The sequence below is a fragment of the Oncorhynchus clarkii genome, chromosome 15 (genome assembly GCF_045791955.1).
Source record: "Oncorhynchus clarkii lewisi isolate Uvic-CL-2024 chromosome 15, UVic_Ocla_1.0, whole genome shotgun sequence".
Lineage (NCBI taxonomy): Eukaryota > Metazoa > Chordata > Actinopteri > Salmoniformes > Salmonidae > Oncorhynchus > Oncorhynchus clarkii.
In genome coordinates, this window is record NC_092161.1 from 23,664,389 (window position 1) to 23,683,501 (window position 19,113).

At 41.4% G+C, this 19,113-nt stretch overlaps 1 protein-coding gene across 1 annotated transcript in view; it reads right to left on the minus strand.

The window, feature by feature from the left end:
• LOC139366743 (WW domain binding protein VOPP1-like) overlaps window positions 1-16,451 on the minus strand; it is a 94,949-nt gene extending 78,498 nt beyond the window's left edge. The window contains exon 1 of the mRNA XM_071104439.1: window positions 15,861-16,451. Coding sequence (XP_070960540.1) covers window positions 15,861-15,911 — 51 coding nt within the window. The 5' untranslated portion in view covers window positions 15,912-16,451. The remainder of the gene's footprint in view (window positions 1-15,860) is intronic.
• Window positions 16,452-19,113: the final 2,662 nt, after the last annotated feature.

Below are 19,113 nucleotides of genomic sequence, written 5' to 3' on the forward strand. Positions count from 1 at the left end.
GGGGACAATGGATGGGGGTTCAACCCCTAAACATAACCTTAGTATGTTTCCTGGCTCTTGCGACCAGAGAAGGGGGACAGTCACGAGGGAGTTTGGGTCATACAGACTAGGGCCATACAATGGAGCATTTGTCAATGTCTGGCTGTTGGGATGGACAATATGGGGACGCCCTGGCAGGGAAGCCCTGGCAGGAAGAGGGACGCCATGGTTGAGACAACCACCCAGCCTGTCTGTTTGTGGGACCAACTTACCCACATTGACACTGCCAACAGCAGGGTCCACAGCCATGTATTGTAGTATCAGGAACTGACAGACTCCAGATATCCAGGCCAGCCTCAGAGCAAACCAGAACAACTAGTCTCCCACCCCACTGACAAGCTTCATTAAAACAAGGGAGTTTACAAATGTATTCTCAGTAGACCAGCAGAGCGACAGTTGAAGGGACAACTGAATGAGTGACCGCTATGCAACCGCAAACTGTGGCGTCCTGCTCAGATTTGTCCCAGATAGGCAGGACATTGGAAGGACATGTTGTTGTTTTTTTGTTTTTTTACTCCCTCTTTACAAATCAGCCTCAGACATTTTAAACCATTTAACGTGACAGAATACTCCAGAGATTTTATTCATCCACAGTTTACCCCCATGTTGGCTGGTTTTATGAAAGGTAACAGTGGGGAAGGGAAATCCACCACAGTGTATCACAAAAGGCAATTTACATCAAAACGATATTGGATTACTAGATGATTTTAAACTCCTGCATTAATCCGACCTGTGTGTATTCATTACTCATGTCATGTCTGCTTTATAACCCAGCTACAGAAACAACGAAGGTGTATCCCTAATGGTAAGGCTTCTACTTAATCTATTAGATAATAATGGTCAACCTGATTCTATACCGTGTGGCTCACAGTGAGCCTAACAAGGTAGTGTAATGTTTAGCTTGTGATAAGACACATTTTAAAATGTAGCCACGCATGACCTTGCATTGTTCCTAATACCATTTTCCCAGTTTTTGCACTTGGGGAACGACTATAAATATGTGATGGTTCAACATGTTTAGTTGAAAAACAGAATATGTATAGTTACATTAGCCTCTTCAAATCATTTTGAATTGCTCATTTTACTGCAGCACTGTTTGAGGAAGTATAACTTCACTGCCACAGAGGACAATTCTCATTAGAGGAAAACCACACATTAACATGTTTAGCTCATTTGATATGAGAAAGGAAACAGATGAAACACGCTTCCAGTCCAATGCCTCCCCCCCCCCCACCCCGACCCCACCACCTCCCTCCCTTGCACAAGTGGCTCGATAATGTCAAACCACAGGGATGTCGATTCCATTAGTGAACACAAACAACCCCAGAAAGGATCATTGCACAGCAGCTATCCAGCGGGTGTGCCGGGAGCTGACGCTAATCCCTCAAAATACTTTCTCCTCAGATTAGCTCGGCTAGCCCACCACGTCACCGCGTTCAGCCGGAAGCCTCTCTGTGTTTAGGCCTAAGACAAACTACTGAGGAGCCAGATGTAAAGCCCCACTTAAAAGACTAAGTAAAGTAAAGCAGAAAAGGGGTGGACAAACGTTCATGTTTGAAGTTCAACAGGACAGGGGAATATGAAGGAGTATGGTTTGACAGAGACATTTTTTTTTATTCCAGGGTTTTAAATTCAAGGGGATTCTTGAAGCTGAATGGTGAATAACAGCATGCAAGAAAATAATGAGACTTGTGTTACATTTAAAATCCTTTGAAATATCCACACCTGTGTCTGTGTTTGAGTGTGACAGACAGAGAACCAGAGGCGGTGGATGTTTGATCTCAGAAAGTCAGTCATTTCCCTAATACATTGTTAATACACAGTCTGATACAACAAAAACTGCAAGTAAGCACCACGAGTCCAGAATCATGTCATTGGGTGCACTTACCCTTGCAATACTAAAACTTTCAAAAAGGAGGTTCTCAAACATCACTACGCAAAAATAAAGGCAATACAATTTAGCAATTCAGCAAGCGGATCAGTTTAATTTAAGATCATTGATTGGATATTGAATGAAAACAGACAGATACATTGTTGATCATACGCAGGTTAAAATTCAACTGAACCAACTTCTCTGCATTTAAAAAACAGCCTGTGGCATCAATATGAGTCAGAAACATTAATTCCAGTGTCAAATTTCTAAAGTAAAAAATGAAGAATGGTACTTGCCTACTACAAATATAGCCATAGCTCTGGCAGCAAATATCAAAACGTATCAGCAAGCATTCAGCAACGTACAAAGCTGGTTGCATAGTAACGTATCATCACCTGCCTGAATCTATTCTGTAGTTAGCCCCTCTATTAGCATATCAATTACTTTCAAACTAGAGAAATATATTTTTCCCCTCGCTATATGTTTATTGAGTGATGATATATGATATAAACCTGGTAGATGTGTTGTTTAACAGCATCGTCGGAACCCCCTACCATATCAAGAGCTGTTCCAGAAGACTGAAGCAGTGGCCAGACACCAGTCCCGCTTCAGAGTAATGGAGGACACTTGAATCAGGTTGGTCACAGTTGATCTAGTCAAAATACTATCGGTCCTGGAATTCACCTTACCACCATTGATAATGTAATCAGTGCTGTGCATACAGTGGGGCAAAAAAGTATTTAGTCAGCCACCAATTGTGCAAGTTCTCCCACTTAAAAAGATGAGGCCTGTAATTTTCATCATAGGTACACTTCAACTATGACAGACAAAATAAGAAAAAAATCCAGAAAATCTCATTGTAGGATTTTTAATGAATTTATTTGCAAGTTATGGTGGAAAATAAGTATTTGGTCACCTACAAACAAGCAAGATTTCTGGCTCTCACAGACCTGTAACTTCTTCTTTAAGAGGATCATCTGTCCTCCACTCGTTACCTGTATTAATGGCACCTGTTTGAACTTGTTATCAGTATAAAAGACACCTGTCCACAACCTCAAACAGTCACACTCCAAACTCCACTATGGCCAAGACCAAAGAGCTGTCAAATGACACCAGAAACACAATTGTAGACCTGCACCAGACTGGGAAGACTGAATCTGCAATAGGTAAGCAGCTTGGTTTGAAGAAATCAACTGTGGGAGCAATTATTAGGAAATGGAAGACATACAAGACCACTGATAATCTCCCTCGATCTGTTGCTCCACGCAAGATCTCACCCCGTGGGGTCAAAATGATCACAAGAACGGTGAGCAAAAATCCAAGAACCACAGGGGGGACCTAGTGAATGACCTGCAGAGAGCTGGGACCAAAGTAACAAAGCCTACCATCAGTAACACACTACACCGCCAGGGACTCAAATCCTGCAGTGCCAGACGTGTCCCCCTGCTTAAGCCAGTACATGTCCAGGCCCGTCTGAAGTTTGCTAGAGAGAATTTGGATGATCCAGAAGAAGATTGGGAGAATGTCATATGGTCAGATGAAACCAAAATAGAACATTTTGGTAAAAACTCAACTCGTCATTTTCAGAGGACAAGTTGCATCCAAAGAACACCATACCTACTGTGAAGCATGGGGGTGGAAACATCATGCTTTAGGCCTGTTTTTCTGCAAAGGGACCAGGACGACTGATCCGTGTAAAGGAAAGAATGAATGGGGCCATGTATCGTGAGATTTTGAGTGAAAACCTCCTTCCATCAGCAAGGGCATTGAAGATGAAACGTGGCTGGGTCTTTCAGCATGACAATGATCCCAAACACACCGCCCGGGCAACGAAGGAGTGGCTTCGTAAGAAGTATTTCAAGGTCCTGGAGTGGCCTAGCCAGTCTCCAGATCTCAACCCCATAGAAGATCTTTGGAGGGAGTTGAAAGTCCGTGTTGCCCAGCAACAGCCCCAAAACATCACTGCTCTAGAGGAGATCTGCATGGAGGAATGGGCCAAAATACCAGCAGTGTGTGAAAACCTTGTGAAGACTTACAGAAAACATTTGACCTCTGTCATTGCGAACAAAGGGTATATAAAAGTATTGAGAAACTTTTGTTATTGACCAAATACTTATTTTCCACCATAATTTGCAAATAAATTCATAAAAAATCCTACAATGTGATTTTCTGGATTTTTTTTCCCTCATTTTGTCTGTCATAGTTGAAGTGTACCCACGATGAAAATTACAGGCCTCTCTCATCTTTTTAAGTGGGAGAACTTGCACAATTGGTGGCTGACTAAATACTTTTTTGCCCCACTGTATATGTGCATCATGTCTGTTGTAAGGAGATGCCCCCTTCCACTGTGCCAATGGACTACTTTTGGGCCCGAGTGAGTAATGCCAACCAGTCAGTGCCATGCTGGCACGTGTCCCTTGTGAATTAGCATCAATGATTGGCTATGTTCCACTGTGTATTTACTGATGGCTTCCTTGACTGAATGGTGTCGGTCTTTCCCCTTTATGCCCCTCCGTGATATAGGAGCCAAAGTCAGGCTCCTTCATGACCAATATCAGTGATGAGACGGGCCTGGATCTGCTCTACACTCCCATGCCCATCAGGCGTTGGCAAACACCTCCGAAGGGACAAAATTATTAATAACACAGTACATCAGAAGTGTTAAGCAATATCACCCTTTCATTACACGTCACTCATCAACTCTCGTTTTTATACAGATGGGCAAAATAGATGCTTTTGAAATGGAGTCCTCTGACTAAAAGACCGGTTGATACTGATGTCTGAATAGGGAGAGACCTTGCACTCAGCAGAAAAAATTATACAAGACACTTTTTATCGTCTTTTGTTATTTAATTAAAATGGTACCGTCGAGGTTATAATAGAAGAACACCGTTTCTACAGTATTAAGTGAAGGATTGTTTATTCTACATGGAGCTGTTACACTTGGAAGTTATCAAAACACTGTTTAGAATATCTACACAAGTTCAGCAATTGCACTCATTTCATATTACTTTGGAGCAGGGGTGAAAGTAGATTTCCTTTCTTACCGGTATGAGATTGTCACACCCTGACGTTAGAGAGCCTTATGTCTCTATTTGGTTTGGTCAGGGTGTGATTTGGGGTGGGCATTCTATGTTTTGTTTTCTATGATTGTGTTTATATGTTTTGGCCGGGTATGGTTCTCAATCAGGGACAGCTGTCTATCGTTGTCTCTGATTGGGAACCATACTTAGGTAGCCCTTTTTCCCTCCTTTCGTTGTGGGTAGTTAACTTTGTTTGTGGTACTAATGCCCTGTAAGCTTCACGGTTGTTTTTTCGTTTGTTGTTTTGTTGGCAACATTTTGAAATAAAAAGGAAAATGTGCGCTTACCACGCTGTACATTGGTCTTCTTCCAGCAACGGCCGTGACAGAGATACCCAAGATATGGCTTGGTCAATGAACCATAAATGATTAATGAACATGCACCTGTGGAACGGTCGTTAAGACACTAACAGCTTACAGACAGTAGGCAATTAAGGTCACAGTTATGAAAACTTAGGACACTAAAGAGGCCTTTTCGATCTCTGAAAAACACCAAATGAAAGCGGCCCATGGTCCCTGCTCATCTGCGTGAACATGCCTTAGGCAAGGCGGCATGAGGACTGCAGATGTGGCCAGGGAAATAAATTGCAATGTCCATAGTGTGAGATGCCTAAGACAGCGCTACAGGGAGACAGGACGGACAGCTGATCGACCTCAGTGGCAGACCACGTGTAACAACACCTGCACAGGATCGGTACAGCCGAACATCACACCTGCGGGACAGGTACAGGATGGCAACAACAACTGCCCGAGTTACACCAGGAAAGACAAATCCCTCCATCAGTGCTCTGACTGTCCACAATAGGCTGAGAGGCTGGACTGAGGGCGTGTAGGCCTGTTGTAAGGCAGGTCCTCACCACACATCACCGGTAACAACGTCGCCTATTGGCATAAGCCCATCGTCACTGGACCAGACAGGACTGGCAAAAAGTGCTCTTCACTGACGAGTCGCGGTTTTGTCTCAACAGGGGTGATGGTCGGATTCATGTTTATCGTCAATGGAATGAGCGTTACAACGAGGCCTGTACTCTGGAGCGGGATCGATTTGGAGGGGGAGGGTCCGTCATGGTCTGGGGCGGTGTGTCACAGCATCATCGGACTGTGCTTGTTGTCATTGCAGGCAATCTCAACGCTGTGCGTTACAGGGAAGACTACCTCCTCCCTCATGCCTGCAGGCTCATTCTGACATGACGCTCCAGCGTGACAATGCCACCAGCCATACTGCTTGTTCTGTGCCTGATTTCCTGCAAGACAAGAATGTCAGTGTTCTGCCATGGCCAGCGAAGAGCCCAGATCTCAATCCCATTGAGCACGTCTGGGACCTGTTGGATCAGAGGGTGAGGGCTAGGGCCATTCCCCGCAGAAATGTCTGGGAACTTGCAGATGTCTTGGTTAAAGAACGGGGTAACATCCCACAGCAAGAACTGGCAAATCTGGTGCAGTCCATGAGGAGATGCACTGCAGTACTTAATGCCCCAGATACTGAGTCTTACTTTTGATTTTGACCCCCCCCCCCCCCCTTTGTTCAAGGACACATTATTCCATTTCTGTTAGTCACATGTCTGTGGAACTTGTTCAGTTCGTCTCAGTTGTTGAATCTTGTTATGTTCATACAAATATTTACATATGTTAAGTTTGCTGAAAATAAACGCAGTTGACATCGAGAGGACGTTTCTTTTTTTGCTGAGTTGATAATATGACGCCCATCTAACCTGGACATCATATTGTGGCACTGACCCAAGGATGAAGACAGTGAATATGCACATTCACCGGGGATATGGCCTTTGTTCTCCACTGGTGCTAATAATATAGGCTACTGTTCGCTCAATTAAGTTAAGAATTTTGATCAAGACAGATTGGAGTCTTTTCATTCACATCTCTTTACAGCAATAGCCATGTGTTTTCCACAATTTGTATTTTAAAATATTGTGATATGCCTGGCTGGTTCTCTCTGCTTTTCACTGACAGTTAAAACTCAACAATTATCCATTTGGTATTTGCAGCACGTGCTGCCCAAATTGCGGACCCTTCCAAATGTAGGCTAAAACAGTCGTGAAAAACAACTCCGTTTTTTTAAGCCAATGATCCTGTGGCCAAATCATGCTTTCTGGTGTAGTAGCCTATTTTGAATGGTTTTATTTATTTCTGTAGACAGGAGTAATACGATTAGGCTATATAATTTTGTAGTCTGTGGTTGTGAGGCCGGTTGGACATACTGCCAAATTCTCTATAATGATGGAGGCGGCTTATGGTAGAGAAATTCCTGCAGTCCTGCAGTTGATATGCCCCACCTGTCAGGTGGATGGATTAACTTGGCAAGGGGGGCATGTTCACTAACAGGGATGTGTACAAAATTGGAGAGAAATACATTTTTTGTGCATATGGACAATTTCCGGGAAGTGTTATTTCAGCTCACGAAACATGGGATGAGGTTGGGCGCGTGGTATTGGCTGGAATTGTTACAAAACACATGGAAACCATGTTTGGCTCCGTTTCATAAATTGCATTCCAGCCATTACAATGAGCCTGTCCTCCTATAGCTCCTCCCACCAGCCTCCTCTGATGTTGCGTTTATATTTTTGTTCAGTATAGATGGATAGAAAGTCATTAGCCACTGGAGACAGCTGGAGTTGTACTCTACACACAACTTGTTTATATTTGCTAGGTAAGCTACGTTTTTCCTCTCTCTGCTGGTGATCCTTCAACATTTTGGAAAACAGTTAATGCACTGAAGTGTACAAATATATCTTCTTCCCTGCCTAAGCAACTTCCGTCTAAGTCATCTAAACTGAGAAGAGGGGATAAGTGATGCTCTTAAGCATAATTTTATCTCGGCAGGTTTTTTTATTTGGTTTAATTGAGCCTGGTCAGTTATTCGATTTCTCTTCTCTCTGCCAGCCTCTAGCTGACTCTACGGTTAACCCGTCAACTTCCAGTGAATCTGTTTTCATTTCAACAATTTACTGCCCGAAATGTGCTAGATGCCTTGCTTAAGATTGATTAAATTTTTTTATACTGTATATATATATTCTAGGGTTGATTTGCTTGAACTATTTTTGCTGCAACTCTGCCCCCCAATTTCTGAATCCCCAAGGTTTGGAAGGAAGGCCTATGTGTTCCCCCTTCACAAAAGGTGGTGAACCTTGAGACCTGAATAATTAAAATCACCCCAATTCTAAACTTCCCTGCCTAGTTAAAATATTAGAATCCTTGATTCATTCTCAGCTAAGATCTTTTAAAATGTATTCCAAAATGTACATCAGTCAGGTTTTAGACCAGGTCATAGCATCATCTCTGCAGCATTCCTAGTTATAAATGTGGTTAACTGTATGGATAAAAGGCAAGATTGACCTGTGAAAGGCTTTCGATGCTGTTGATCACTCACTGCTAATGCAGAGGCTTTCCTCAAATTGGCCTAGGCCAGGCTGCATGTAACTGGGTTAAAAATCACTTTAGATACAACTGAATGTGTATCTACTGATGGTGTTAAATATAATTTTCTGGACATTCTGGACACGAAAACTGTCCTGCAGGGGTCAATTCTGGGTCCTGTAACTTTTCACATTAACAATATTGACTTCTGTCCAAAAATGTTACCTGTCCTTGTATGCCGATGATACTGTTGTGTATGTTATTGCCCCCACGGTTGACCAGGTTCGATCTGAACTACAGTCTGCCTTCATTGTACTACAGAAAAACTTTGACCTGAAATTAGTATTGAATGCAGGTAAAATTAAGTACATGTTGTTCTCTAAAGCGCATAAAAATAACTGATGATTTAAACCTATGTACTTTGGATGGGGTCCCTATTGATCGTGTCTCTGCTTACAAATATCTGGACATCTGGAAAGAAGACAAGTGGTCTTTATAAAAAAGCATATTGAGGAGTTAGTTATTAAGCTGAGAATAAAAATGGCCTTCTATAGAAATAGGTAATGCCTCTCGTTAAATAGTAGAAAGCAGATTATTCAGTCAACGTTCCTGTCAGTCCTAGACTATGGCGACATCCCTTTGAAAGCAAATGCCACTTCATTAAAGCCGTATGATGCAGTTTATAATAGCGCACTTACATTTTTTGTAATGGGCGACAGTTTTAGTATTCATCACTGCATTCTCTACCAGAAAGTTGGTTGGCCCTCTGATGTCATTTAGGTTGATACATTGCTATGTATTCATGTATAAAGCCCTTTATACTAACACCCACTGTACTGAACATCATTACTTAAAACTTTAGACTTTGAGTTACCACACCTGGTCTCAGGGACGGCCAACTCTGGAAATTCCTTTTGGTCTCCGAGTTAACTAAAAGCCGATTTACTTTGCATCATATTTGTGGAACAATATTCAAAATGTTCTTAAAATGTGATGTTTTGATACCTCTAGGGCAATTCAGCAAGTTGATTGAGGGTGGCAATTAGCCTAGTGTTTAAGAGCGTTGGGCCAGTAACCGGAAGGTCGCTGGTTTGTATCCCTGAGTTGACTAGGTGAAAAATCTCGATGTGCCCTTGATTAACCCTAATTGATCCTGTAAGTCACTCTGGATAAGAGTGTCTGCTAAAATGTAAAATGATTGAGGATCTTATTACTGATGTGTTTGTTTTTTATGACAGTTTTTCTTTCTGCTTGCATTTTGTATTTATATTTCAATGTTAGTATTTTTTGTAATCCAGGGCTCATCTGTAAAAAGAGACCTTGGTCTCAGGATAACTCCCTGAAAATAAAGGCTTCAATAAAATAAGTGTTGACATACTTTCTTCATAAGCATATCAATATGATATTTACAGCATAAAATGTTGTCTTTGTAACAAACACACATTGATTTTGTGGAGAAATATGTACACTCAAGCTGGGCACTGTCCACATGTAGTCTACACCTTTTGTAGGAATATTAGCTAGTCGTTATGGGATTTGTCCCCTGGGAAAGATCTAACAGTGGACATAAGGAGAGACAAAAATAGCCAGTTATAGAATATTGTGTTGTAGTACAGCGATCTCCAGACTTGGCATTCAACTCACGGTTGACAACATTTCAATGATAACCTGCATTTACATAATGTGATGAAACGTTGAAATGAAGTTGCATGCTTCTTTCATAGCAAGATGTTGTAGAACTATAGTAGTGTCTTATAAAAAAACATATTCCAGCCACTGGCTCTTGCCATAACTGATTTAACAGAGACATATCAGCTAGACAGCTGATATCTCCAAGCTATGCTCGCTAGCTGCTGTCAGCTTGGCTAAACACAAGGTCAGCGTAGGCTTTAGCATACACAAAGAACTGAATTAGGTGACCATCTTAAGATGGCGAATCGTTCTCTCCATATTGCAGGATTCCCCAACTGGTGGCCCTTTTTACCTAAAAGACTGTAAAAACACCAGGAAATCAGCTCTAAGTGATTTTAATGTATATGTATAACAGAGACACTGATCGTATACAAATGCAAGCAAGGTTTGAGAAATGATTGTTTTATTCAAATATTGTGTATGTTTGGGCATCTTGCTTTCAATAAATTATTGCACTACTGCCTTTTTTGTGATTGAATGGCAAAATGCACACCCAAGAAACACCCACATCAAACCACACCCAAGACAACTCTCGTTTGCCTTCAGTCATGGCCGCTACCACTTCTTAACGAGGATTAATGAAAAACAAGGCCAAAATCAGGAAATGCACTCGCCCTTTAAAGGCATGCTAAATATAATTACAAAATAATTACGCTCAGACAGGCCGCATCCACTAAGCCTCGAAACAAACTTCTCATTAAATGGGTGACTGCACAGAGCAATGCCTGTCTAACACATATAGGGAGTATGGTGGCCTAAAAAGGTCAAACGATGGAGGACAAAAATATATTTTGTCACATACAACAGATGTGTTGTGTTACAGGGTCAGCCATAGTAGTATGGTGCCCCTGGAGCAAATTAGGGTGAAGTGCTTTGCTCAAGGGCACAGTGACACATTTTTCACCTTGTCAGCTCAGGTATTGGAGCCAGCAACCAAGCCCTAGGCTCTAACTGCTAGGCTACCAAATCTTATACATCGAGACATGTACACTCGATTTCAGCTCAAATCAAAGTTCATTGGTCGCATACACAGATGTTATCGTAAGTGCTGTAAAATGCTTGTTTCTAGCTCCAACAATGCAGTAATACACACATCATCCAAAAAGTTTAAAACAAATCATATCAGAAAGAGCAACATTAGAGTCCGGAACAAACAAACAATATAAATGAATAATGGTATGTATAGACAGCATATGAATAGGAAAAGGTATGTACAGCAGTAGTTACATAGGATGAGCCATAACCAGAATACAGTATATACAGTGCATTCGTTAAGTATTCAGACCCCTTCCCTTTTTTGACATTTTGTTATGTTACAGCCTTATTCTAAAATGGATTACCCCATATTTAAAATCGTATTTACATAAGTATTCAGACCCTTTGCTATGAGACTCGAAATTGAGCATCCTGTTTCCGTCAATCATCCTTGAGATGTTTCTACAACTTGAATGAGTCCACCTATTGTGAATTCAATTGTTTGGACATGATTTGGAAAGGCACACACCTGTCTATATAAGGTTGACAGTTGACAGTGCTTGTCAGAGCAAAAATCAAGCCATGAGGTTGAAGAAATTGTCAATAGAACTCCGCAACAGGATTGTGTCAAGGCACAGATCTGGGGAAGGGTACCAAAACATTTCTACAGCATTGAAGGTCCCCAAGAACACAGTGGCCTCCATCATTTTAAATGGAAGAAGTTTGGAACCACCAAGACTTCTTAGAGCTGTCCGCCCAGCCAAACTGTGACCAAGAACCCGATGGTCGTTCGGAAAGAGCTCCAGAGTTCCTCTGTGGAGGAAGGACATCCATCTCTGCAGCATATTACCAATCAGGTCTTTATGGTAGAGAGGCCAGACAGAAGGCACTCCTCCAAAAAGGCTCCTAAAGGACTCTCAGACCATAAGAAACAAGATTCTCTGGTCTGAGAAAACCAAGATTGAACTCTTTGGCCTGAATGCCAAGCATCACATCTGGAGGAAACCTGGCACCATCCCTACGATGAAACATGGTGGTGGAAGCATCAAGCTGTGGGGATGTTTTCAGTGGCAGGGACTGGACGACTAGTCAGGATGGAGGGAAAGATGAACAGAGAAAGTACAGAGAGATCCTTGATGAAAACCTGCTCCAAGTCTCTGAATGTCCTTGAGTGGTCCAGCCAGAGCCCGGACTTGAACCCTATCGAACATCTCTGGAGAGATCTGAAAATAGCTGTGCAGCGACACTCCCCATCCAACCTGACAGAGCTTGAGGATATGCAGAGAAGAAATGGGAGAAACTACCCAAATACAGGTGTGCTAAGCTTGTAGCGTCATAGGGGCGGCAGGTAGCCTAGTGGTTAGAGCGTTAAACTAGTAACCGAAAGGATGCAAGATAGAAACCCCGAGCTGACAAGGTAAAAAAATATATATAATCAGTTGTTCTGCCCCTGAACAAGGCAGTTACGCCACTGTTCCTAGGCTGTCATTGAAAATAAGAATATGCTCTTATTAACTGACTTGCCTAGTTAAATAAAAGTTAACATTTAAATAAAAAAATACCCAAGAAGAATCGAGGCTACATTATAATCACTGCCAAAGGTGCTTCAACAAAGTATTGAGTCTGAATACTTAAATAAATGTGATTTCAGTTTTGTTTTTCATTAATTTGCTAAATTTCCTAAAAAACTTTTTTTTTTTGTCGTTATTGGGTATTGTGTGTAGATTGATAAGGGGAAAAAAACAGAGTCAATTTTAGAATAAGGCTGTAATGTAATAACATTTGGAAAAAGTCAGGGGGTCTGAATGCTTTCCGAATGCACTGTACATAGGAAGTGGGTAGAACAGTATGTAAACATTATTAAAGTGACCAGTGTTCAATGACAGTCTCTGAGGTGCAGGGTAGAGTACCTGGTGGTAGCCAGCTAGTAACAGTGACTAAGGTTCAGGCCAGGGTACTGGGAGGAGGCCGGCTATTGGTGACTGTTTAACAGTCTAATGTCCTGGAGATAGAAGCTGAGTTAATGCAGTGCATTAACGAAAGTTCACAAAACATAAACATAACAGCATCTTACACAAAGAGGAGCCCATAGGCAGTCTATCTATACTATAGCTCTTATCCAGCCCTCTCCCAGTCACAGAGCTGCCTGCTAAGCACAAATGGAAGAGAGAGAGAAAGCGAGGAGAGAGGAGAGAGAAAGGGAGGTTAATGCAATCGTTGGCAAGCTGCACCCCGGGTGGACGGTGAATCCTGGCCTCCCGGCATGACGAGGCAGACTCTGTACTCACAGGGTCTCTGAACCGCAATCCCTACATTAATCTTCCATCTCCACAGAACCATACATTAAACCTCCATCTCCAAAGAAGTTTCTGGTCACATAACTGCTGGAGAGCCTTCCGCTGCCAGCGAGCCGACCCTTGGCCGGATGAGGACATGGCACTTTACATTATAACCAGTCTCTCTCGCTGTCAAAAAGTGGCTATGTATAATAGGGTTGGTTTAGTTTCCACTTGACACTGCAGAAATACATAGGATGGTTTATGTATTCCTATTGGTTGGTTGAATTTACACTGAACAAAAAATATAAAACGCAACGTGTGTTGGTCCCATATTTCATGAGCTGGAATAAATGCACAAAAAACGTATTCCTCTCAAATGTTGTCCACAAATTTGTTTACATCCCCGTTAGTGAGCATTTCTCTTTTGCCAAGATAATCCATCCACCTGAGATGTGGCATATCATGATTAAACAGCATAATCATTACACCGGTGCACCTTGTGCTACAGACAATAAAAGGCCACTAAAATGGGAAGTTGTGTCCTTCAACACAAATGCCACAGATGTCTCATGTTTTGAGGGAGTGTGAAATTGGCATGGTGACTGCAGGAATGTCCACCAGAGCTGTTGCCAGAGAAAGTAATGTTACTTTCTCTACCATAAGCTGCCTCCAATGTAGTTTTAAGTGCATGATCTGTGTAGTAATGTTATTCGTATCTAAGTTCCACTTGCATTGCTAGTTATAGCCTAATGTTAGCTAGCTAGCTAACATTGAACCTAGCTAGTTGGCTAGCTTTAGCTACCAGCAAATTCATACAGGGTAGTAACGTTATGAGTTGGGATTATGGTTCATTGTTTAGCAAGCTACATGTCTAAACAAAAGACTCCACTATGCAAGTAACCATTTCACTTATTTTCTGGAATAAAGAATACAAATTAAAGACGTTGTCAACTATATGATATGGTTATTATTTGAACTAGCTAGCCAGCTAACTTAACATTAGCTAGCTTGCTAACAAGCTAGAAACAAACCAAAACATTGTTTACAAAGTTACTTTTAGTTGCTTGGTTTGTTAGATTGACATTTACTAAATTCATTTTTAAACAGATGGGTTTAGTGATGTTAAAATACACCATTTGTGCTATTTTGGACTACCAGGCTGTCGATGTCATGCAGCCTATCATTTGTGTGTTAATACTTTTTCATAACGACAACGACAAGCTTGATGTCGGACGACAATATAATGTCACTGCTACACTGCAAATAAACCAGTCTTTAGTCTTGAAATCTTTGGTTGTTTAGTACACTACCGTACTCTCTCTGTTTAGCACATGGCCTCACATGTGAATCCTTAAAGAGATGGGTGGGGCTAAGGCTTAAGAGGGTGTGAACGATGCTGAATGGGTGTAGACAAAGAGGGTGTACCAAAACAGGGGGGCCATTTTCTCAAAAGTGGGGTTACAAGTCTATTAACTTTCAAAGCAGAATTACTTTCCCATTGTTCCTCAACTGTAGTGTATTTTCTAGCTCTAAATCTCTACTTTTATCCAATGTAAGAAAAAACACAATTTAAAATGTTGATAAATAAGACCAAATCGAGCCGGTCGGTCACATGTGTATGGTACCTGAGATATTGGGGCATCCTAGGATGTGCTTTTCTATGTTATTGCTGTAAGAGTGAGTTGGCTAGCATGCTCCAATTGTAATGGTCGCATTAACTGAATTAGCAGGGAGCTATTTCCATGCTAACAGGCGAATCACGAATCTACAGCAATCAACATACTGTTTTCCTACACATGTATTGCGTTTCCTTTTGTCTATCGTCAGGTACCTACCTGCATTTATTATATTTTGTACTATTTTTGTCTTTGATTACAAAATACCCAGTCTGACATTGACATGCAAGCGATGAATCACGACTCTACAGACATCAACATACGGTTGTCCTGCACATCTAATGTGCTACCTAGTGTCTATGGTAAGAATTAAACACCAATCAACTGGGATCGCTGGCTGGACAGTCCTGTCATTAAAAAAAAACAATGCAAGAGAGTTACACAAAGTACGATTAAATCTGTTACACTGTTGACTTCTCTGGACAGCTATTACATATGCCCAAGAAAATCATCTGATCTGCCTTTCCAACCATGCACCCAAATATTTCACTATTACTAGTTAAGCAGACCACTTCTGGATCTTCTTCATGAGCAAGCAAAGCCTAGTAATTGCAGCCTAGGCTAGAATTGATGCATTTGCTCTCCACTTCATTAAATCAAATAAGTAGTAGCTTTTCAGTGGTAATCATGTATTTCTTTTCCACGATTTTACACTTTTTGGGACGTTGGACAAAAAGACAAAGGATATCCAAATTATACTGTAGCCTACAGTGCATGTCATCTGAGGAAGGGGGGCAAAAGAACACCATATTCACCAAAAATGATATAAATGACCATTAAAATAATATGTTTTGCCAAATGTAGAGCGTTATCCCATAAAACGCCCGTTTGACAACATCGGCTTTTCTATTGACAACTAAAGGACTGCTCACCTCTAAAAATATGCAAAACGTCAGGACTATCCAAGGGAGTAGATTCTTCATTTCTACTTGCCGAATTATAAACTCCGCTTTTTGAAAGGAAAGATGGAAGAAAAAAAAGTCCTTATCACAATGTCGATTTCATATAGCGCTACAAAACGTTGAGCAGCTTCCCGTATCACACAAAGCAAAGCATTCGACCTACAAGCCTTCGAGTAGCCCCGCTGTTAATGCGGGATAGGAGCAGGGAGCAGTGACAGCCCAATGTCGCTTTGAGTCCCTGTTAGGTCAGTGGCATTGTTTCCGCGACTAGATAACCTCAAAGAAAATGCATGAGAAGTGCTTCTTTTGAAGCAAAACTGCCCCAAAGAAAGATAATATTAGCGGTAAGAACGATTAAACTGCCCGACTATTCTGCTAAGGTGACTCAAATAAGGTGAATCAAAAGGTTGCCTGTTGGGAAATTAGAATACTAATTAAATACGATATCTACTGTTGCCTAGTCCTAAATTTTGATATATACAATATGGTAACTAATATGAATAATCACATTCTCTGACATCTCATGGAAGTGCAGTAGCCTAGTATAGTAGAGAGATCCTACAGTCTATTTTAGGTTTACAATGCAACCAGGACTGTCCAAGCAGGAGGGAGGGGGGCACAGCACTGTATCATACAGTGTCCCAAAAGGACTAATGCAGTAAAAACCACACAAGAATCCAATCCAAAGTGACCAGAGTGCTTGTCTTTACGATCCTATGTGATTATTATGATGAATATACACTGAGTATACAAAACATTAACAACAATGGCTCTTTCCATGACATAGACTGACCAGGTGAATCCAGATGAAAGCTATGATCCCTTATATATGCCACTTGTTAAATCCACTTTAAGGGAAGGAGACAGGTTAAAGAAGGATTTTTAAGCCTTGAGACAATTGAGATATGGACTGTGTATGTGTGCCATTCATAGGGTGAATGGGCACAACAAAACATTGAAGTGCCTTTGAACAGGGTATGGTAGTAAGTGCAAGGCGCACCGGTTTGTGTCAAGAACTGCAACGCTGCTGAGTTTTTCCACGCTCAACAGTTTCCCGTGTGTACCAAGAATGGTCCACCACCCAAATGACATACAGACAACTTGACACAACTGTGGGAAGCATTGGAGTCAACATGGGCCAGCATCCCTGTGGAACGCTTGACACCTTATAGAGACCATGCCCTGATGAATTGGGTGTACAAACACTTGTTTTAACTCCCCTCCATCTAGATTTACATGGTCATTTCATTTTCCAGAGTTTATTTTGCTAGTAGTTGAACAGTTGCAAGTAGACTACTTACAATGGGTACACTGTAGCCTACCTACTTATAGTTTTAGTGGCACTTTATATAAAAGGGACAATTCTTCTGTTCTGTTCTATGGTTGCAGAATAAGAACAAAATACTTATTTCTTGTCTCTCACAAACAGGCACAGTCTAGCAACCTGAAAGTAAAAATAGTGTACAGGTGAAAAGCAGAGTTTTTTTTTTCTCCCCCTGGTGTATTCACCAATGTCCGTTGTCATGGAAGCAGTGTTCATCTTGTCATCAAGCAGTGTTCACAAAAGAAAAGAGAGAGTGGCAATGATACTGTTTCACAACACACCTCGTGTTTAATTGGCCTGTCTTTGTAATGACTGAGGATCATTGGCCGTGATAAACGGACGCCATCTTGCCTTCAACCACTTTGTCGGCTTGACATTGCCTTGTAATTCGAATGATGTCTGAGGTAGCCTAACTAGTACAAGGAAGAAACCTTAAATTATTAGTAATGTGTGATTGGATGGGATAGCCTTGTCCTAAAAATTCTCTCTTCGACTGATCTTATCAGGAGCGTGAAACATATACAAATACATAAGACTTTAAAATCCATATAATTATACAGAACACTTAATAGTTTCTTTATGGCTGTGTTTACACAGGCAGCCCAATTGTCATAATTTGCCCAAATATATACCAAAAGAGCTGATCTGATTTGTCAAAAGACCCGTTTAAAAAATAAAAAAAATGTAATGGGCTGCCACTGTGTTGTGCATATAAATGTAATATAAATGTAAATACTGTTTACAACATAAACATGGGAATCATGTTTGTTTAGACTGTTTTAAATCACAGCAATGTTCAAAACTGGAGTATCTTATATATCACAGAGTTATGGCTGAACGACGACATGAATAACATACAGCTGGAGGGTTTTACGCTTTTTCAGGATAGAACAGAGGCCTCTGGTAAGACAAGGGTTGATGGTCTATTTATATTTGTAAAAAAACAGCTGGTACAAGAAATCTAAGGAAGTCTCAAGGTTTTGCTCGCCTGAGGTAGAGTGTCTCATGATAAGCTGTAGACCACACTATTTACCAAGAGTTCATCTATACTCTTCGTAGCTGTCAATTTACCGCCACAAACCGATGCTGGCACTAAGACCGCACTCAATATGAGCTGTATAAGGCCATAAGCAAACAGGAAAACGCTCAACCAGCGGCACTCATAGTGGCCGAGGACTTTAATGCAGGGAAACTTCATTCCGTTTTAACCTCATTTCTACCAGCATGTTAAATGTGCAACCACCTTTACTCCACACACAGAGATGCGTACAAAGTTCTCCCCTCGCCCTCCATTAGGCATATCTGACCATAATTCTATCCTCCCAATTCCTGTTTACAAGCAAAAACTAAAGCAGGAAGCACCAGTGACTCGGTCATTAAAAAAGTGTCAGATGAAGCAGATGCTAAGCTACAGGACTGTTTTGTTAGCACAGACTGGAATATGTTCAGGGATTCTTCCGATGGCACTGAGAAGTACACCACATCAGTCATTGGCTTCATCAATAAGTGCATCGATGATGTCGTCCCCACGGTCACCGTATGTACACACCCCAACCAGAAGCCATGGATTACAGGCAACATCTGAACTGAGCTAAAGGGCAGAGTAGCCGTTTTCAAGGAAGCTTATAAGAAATCACCCTATGCCCTACGACGAACCATCAAACAGGCAAAGCATCAATACAGGACTAAGATAGAATCATACTACCCCGGCTCCGACGCTCGTCGGATGTTTATTTATTTATTTTAATTTTATTTAACCTTTATTTAACTAGGCAAATCAGTTAAGAACCAATTCTTATTTACAATGACGGCCTACCAAAAGGCCTCCTGCAGGGAACGGGGTCTGGGATTAAAATAAATAAATAAATACAATGTAAATGTCATGTATACTTCCGCTCT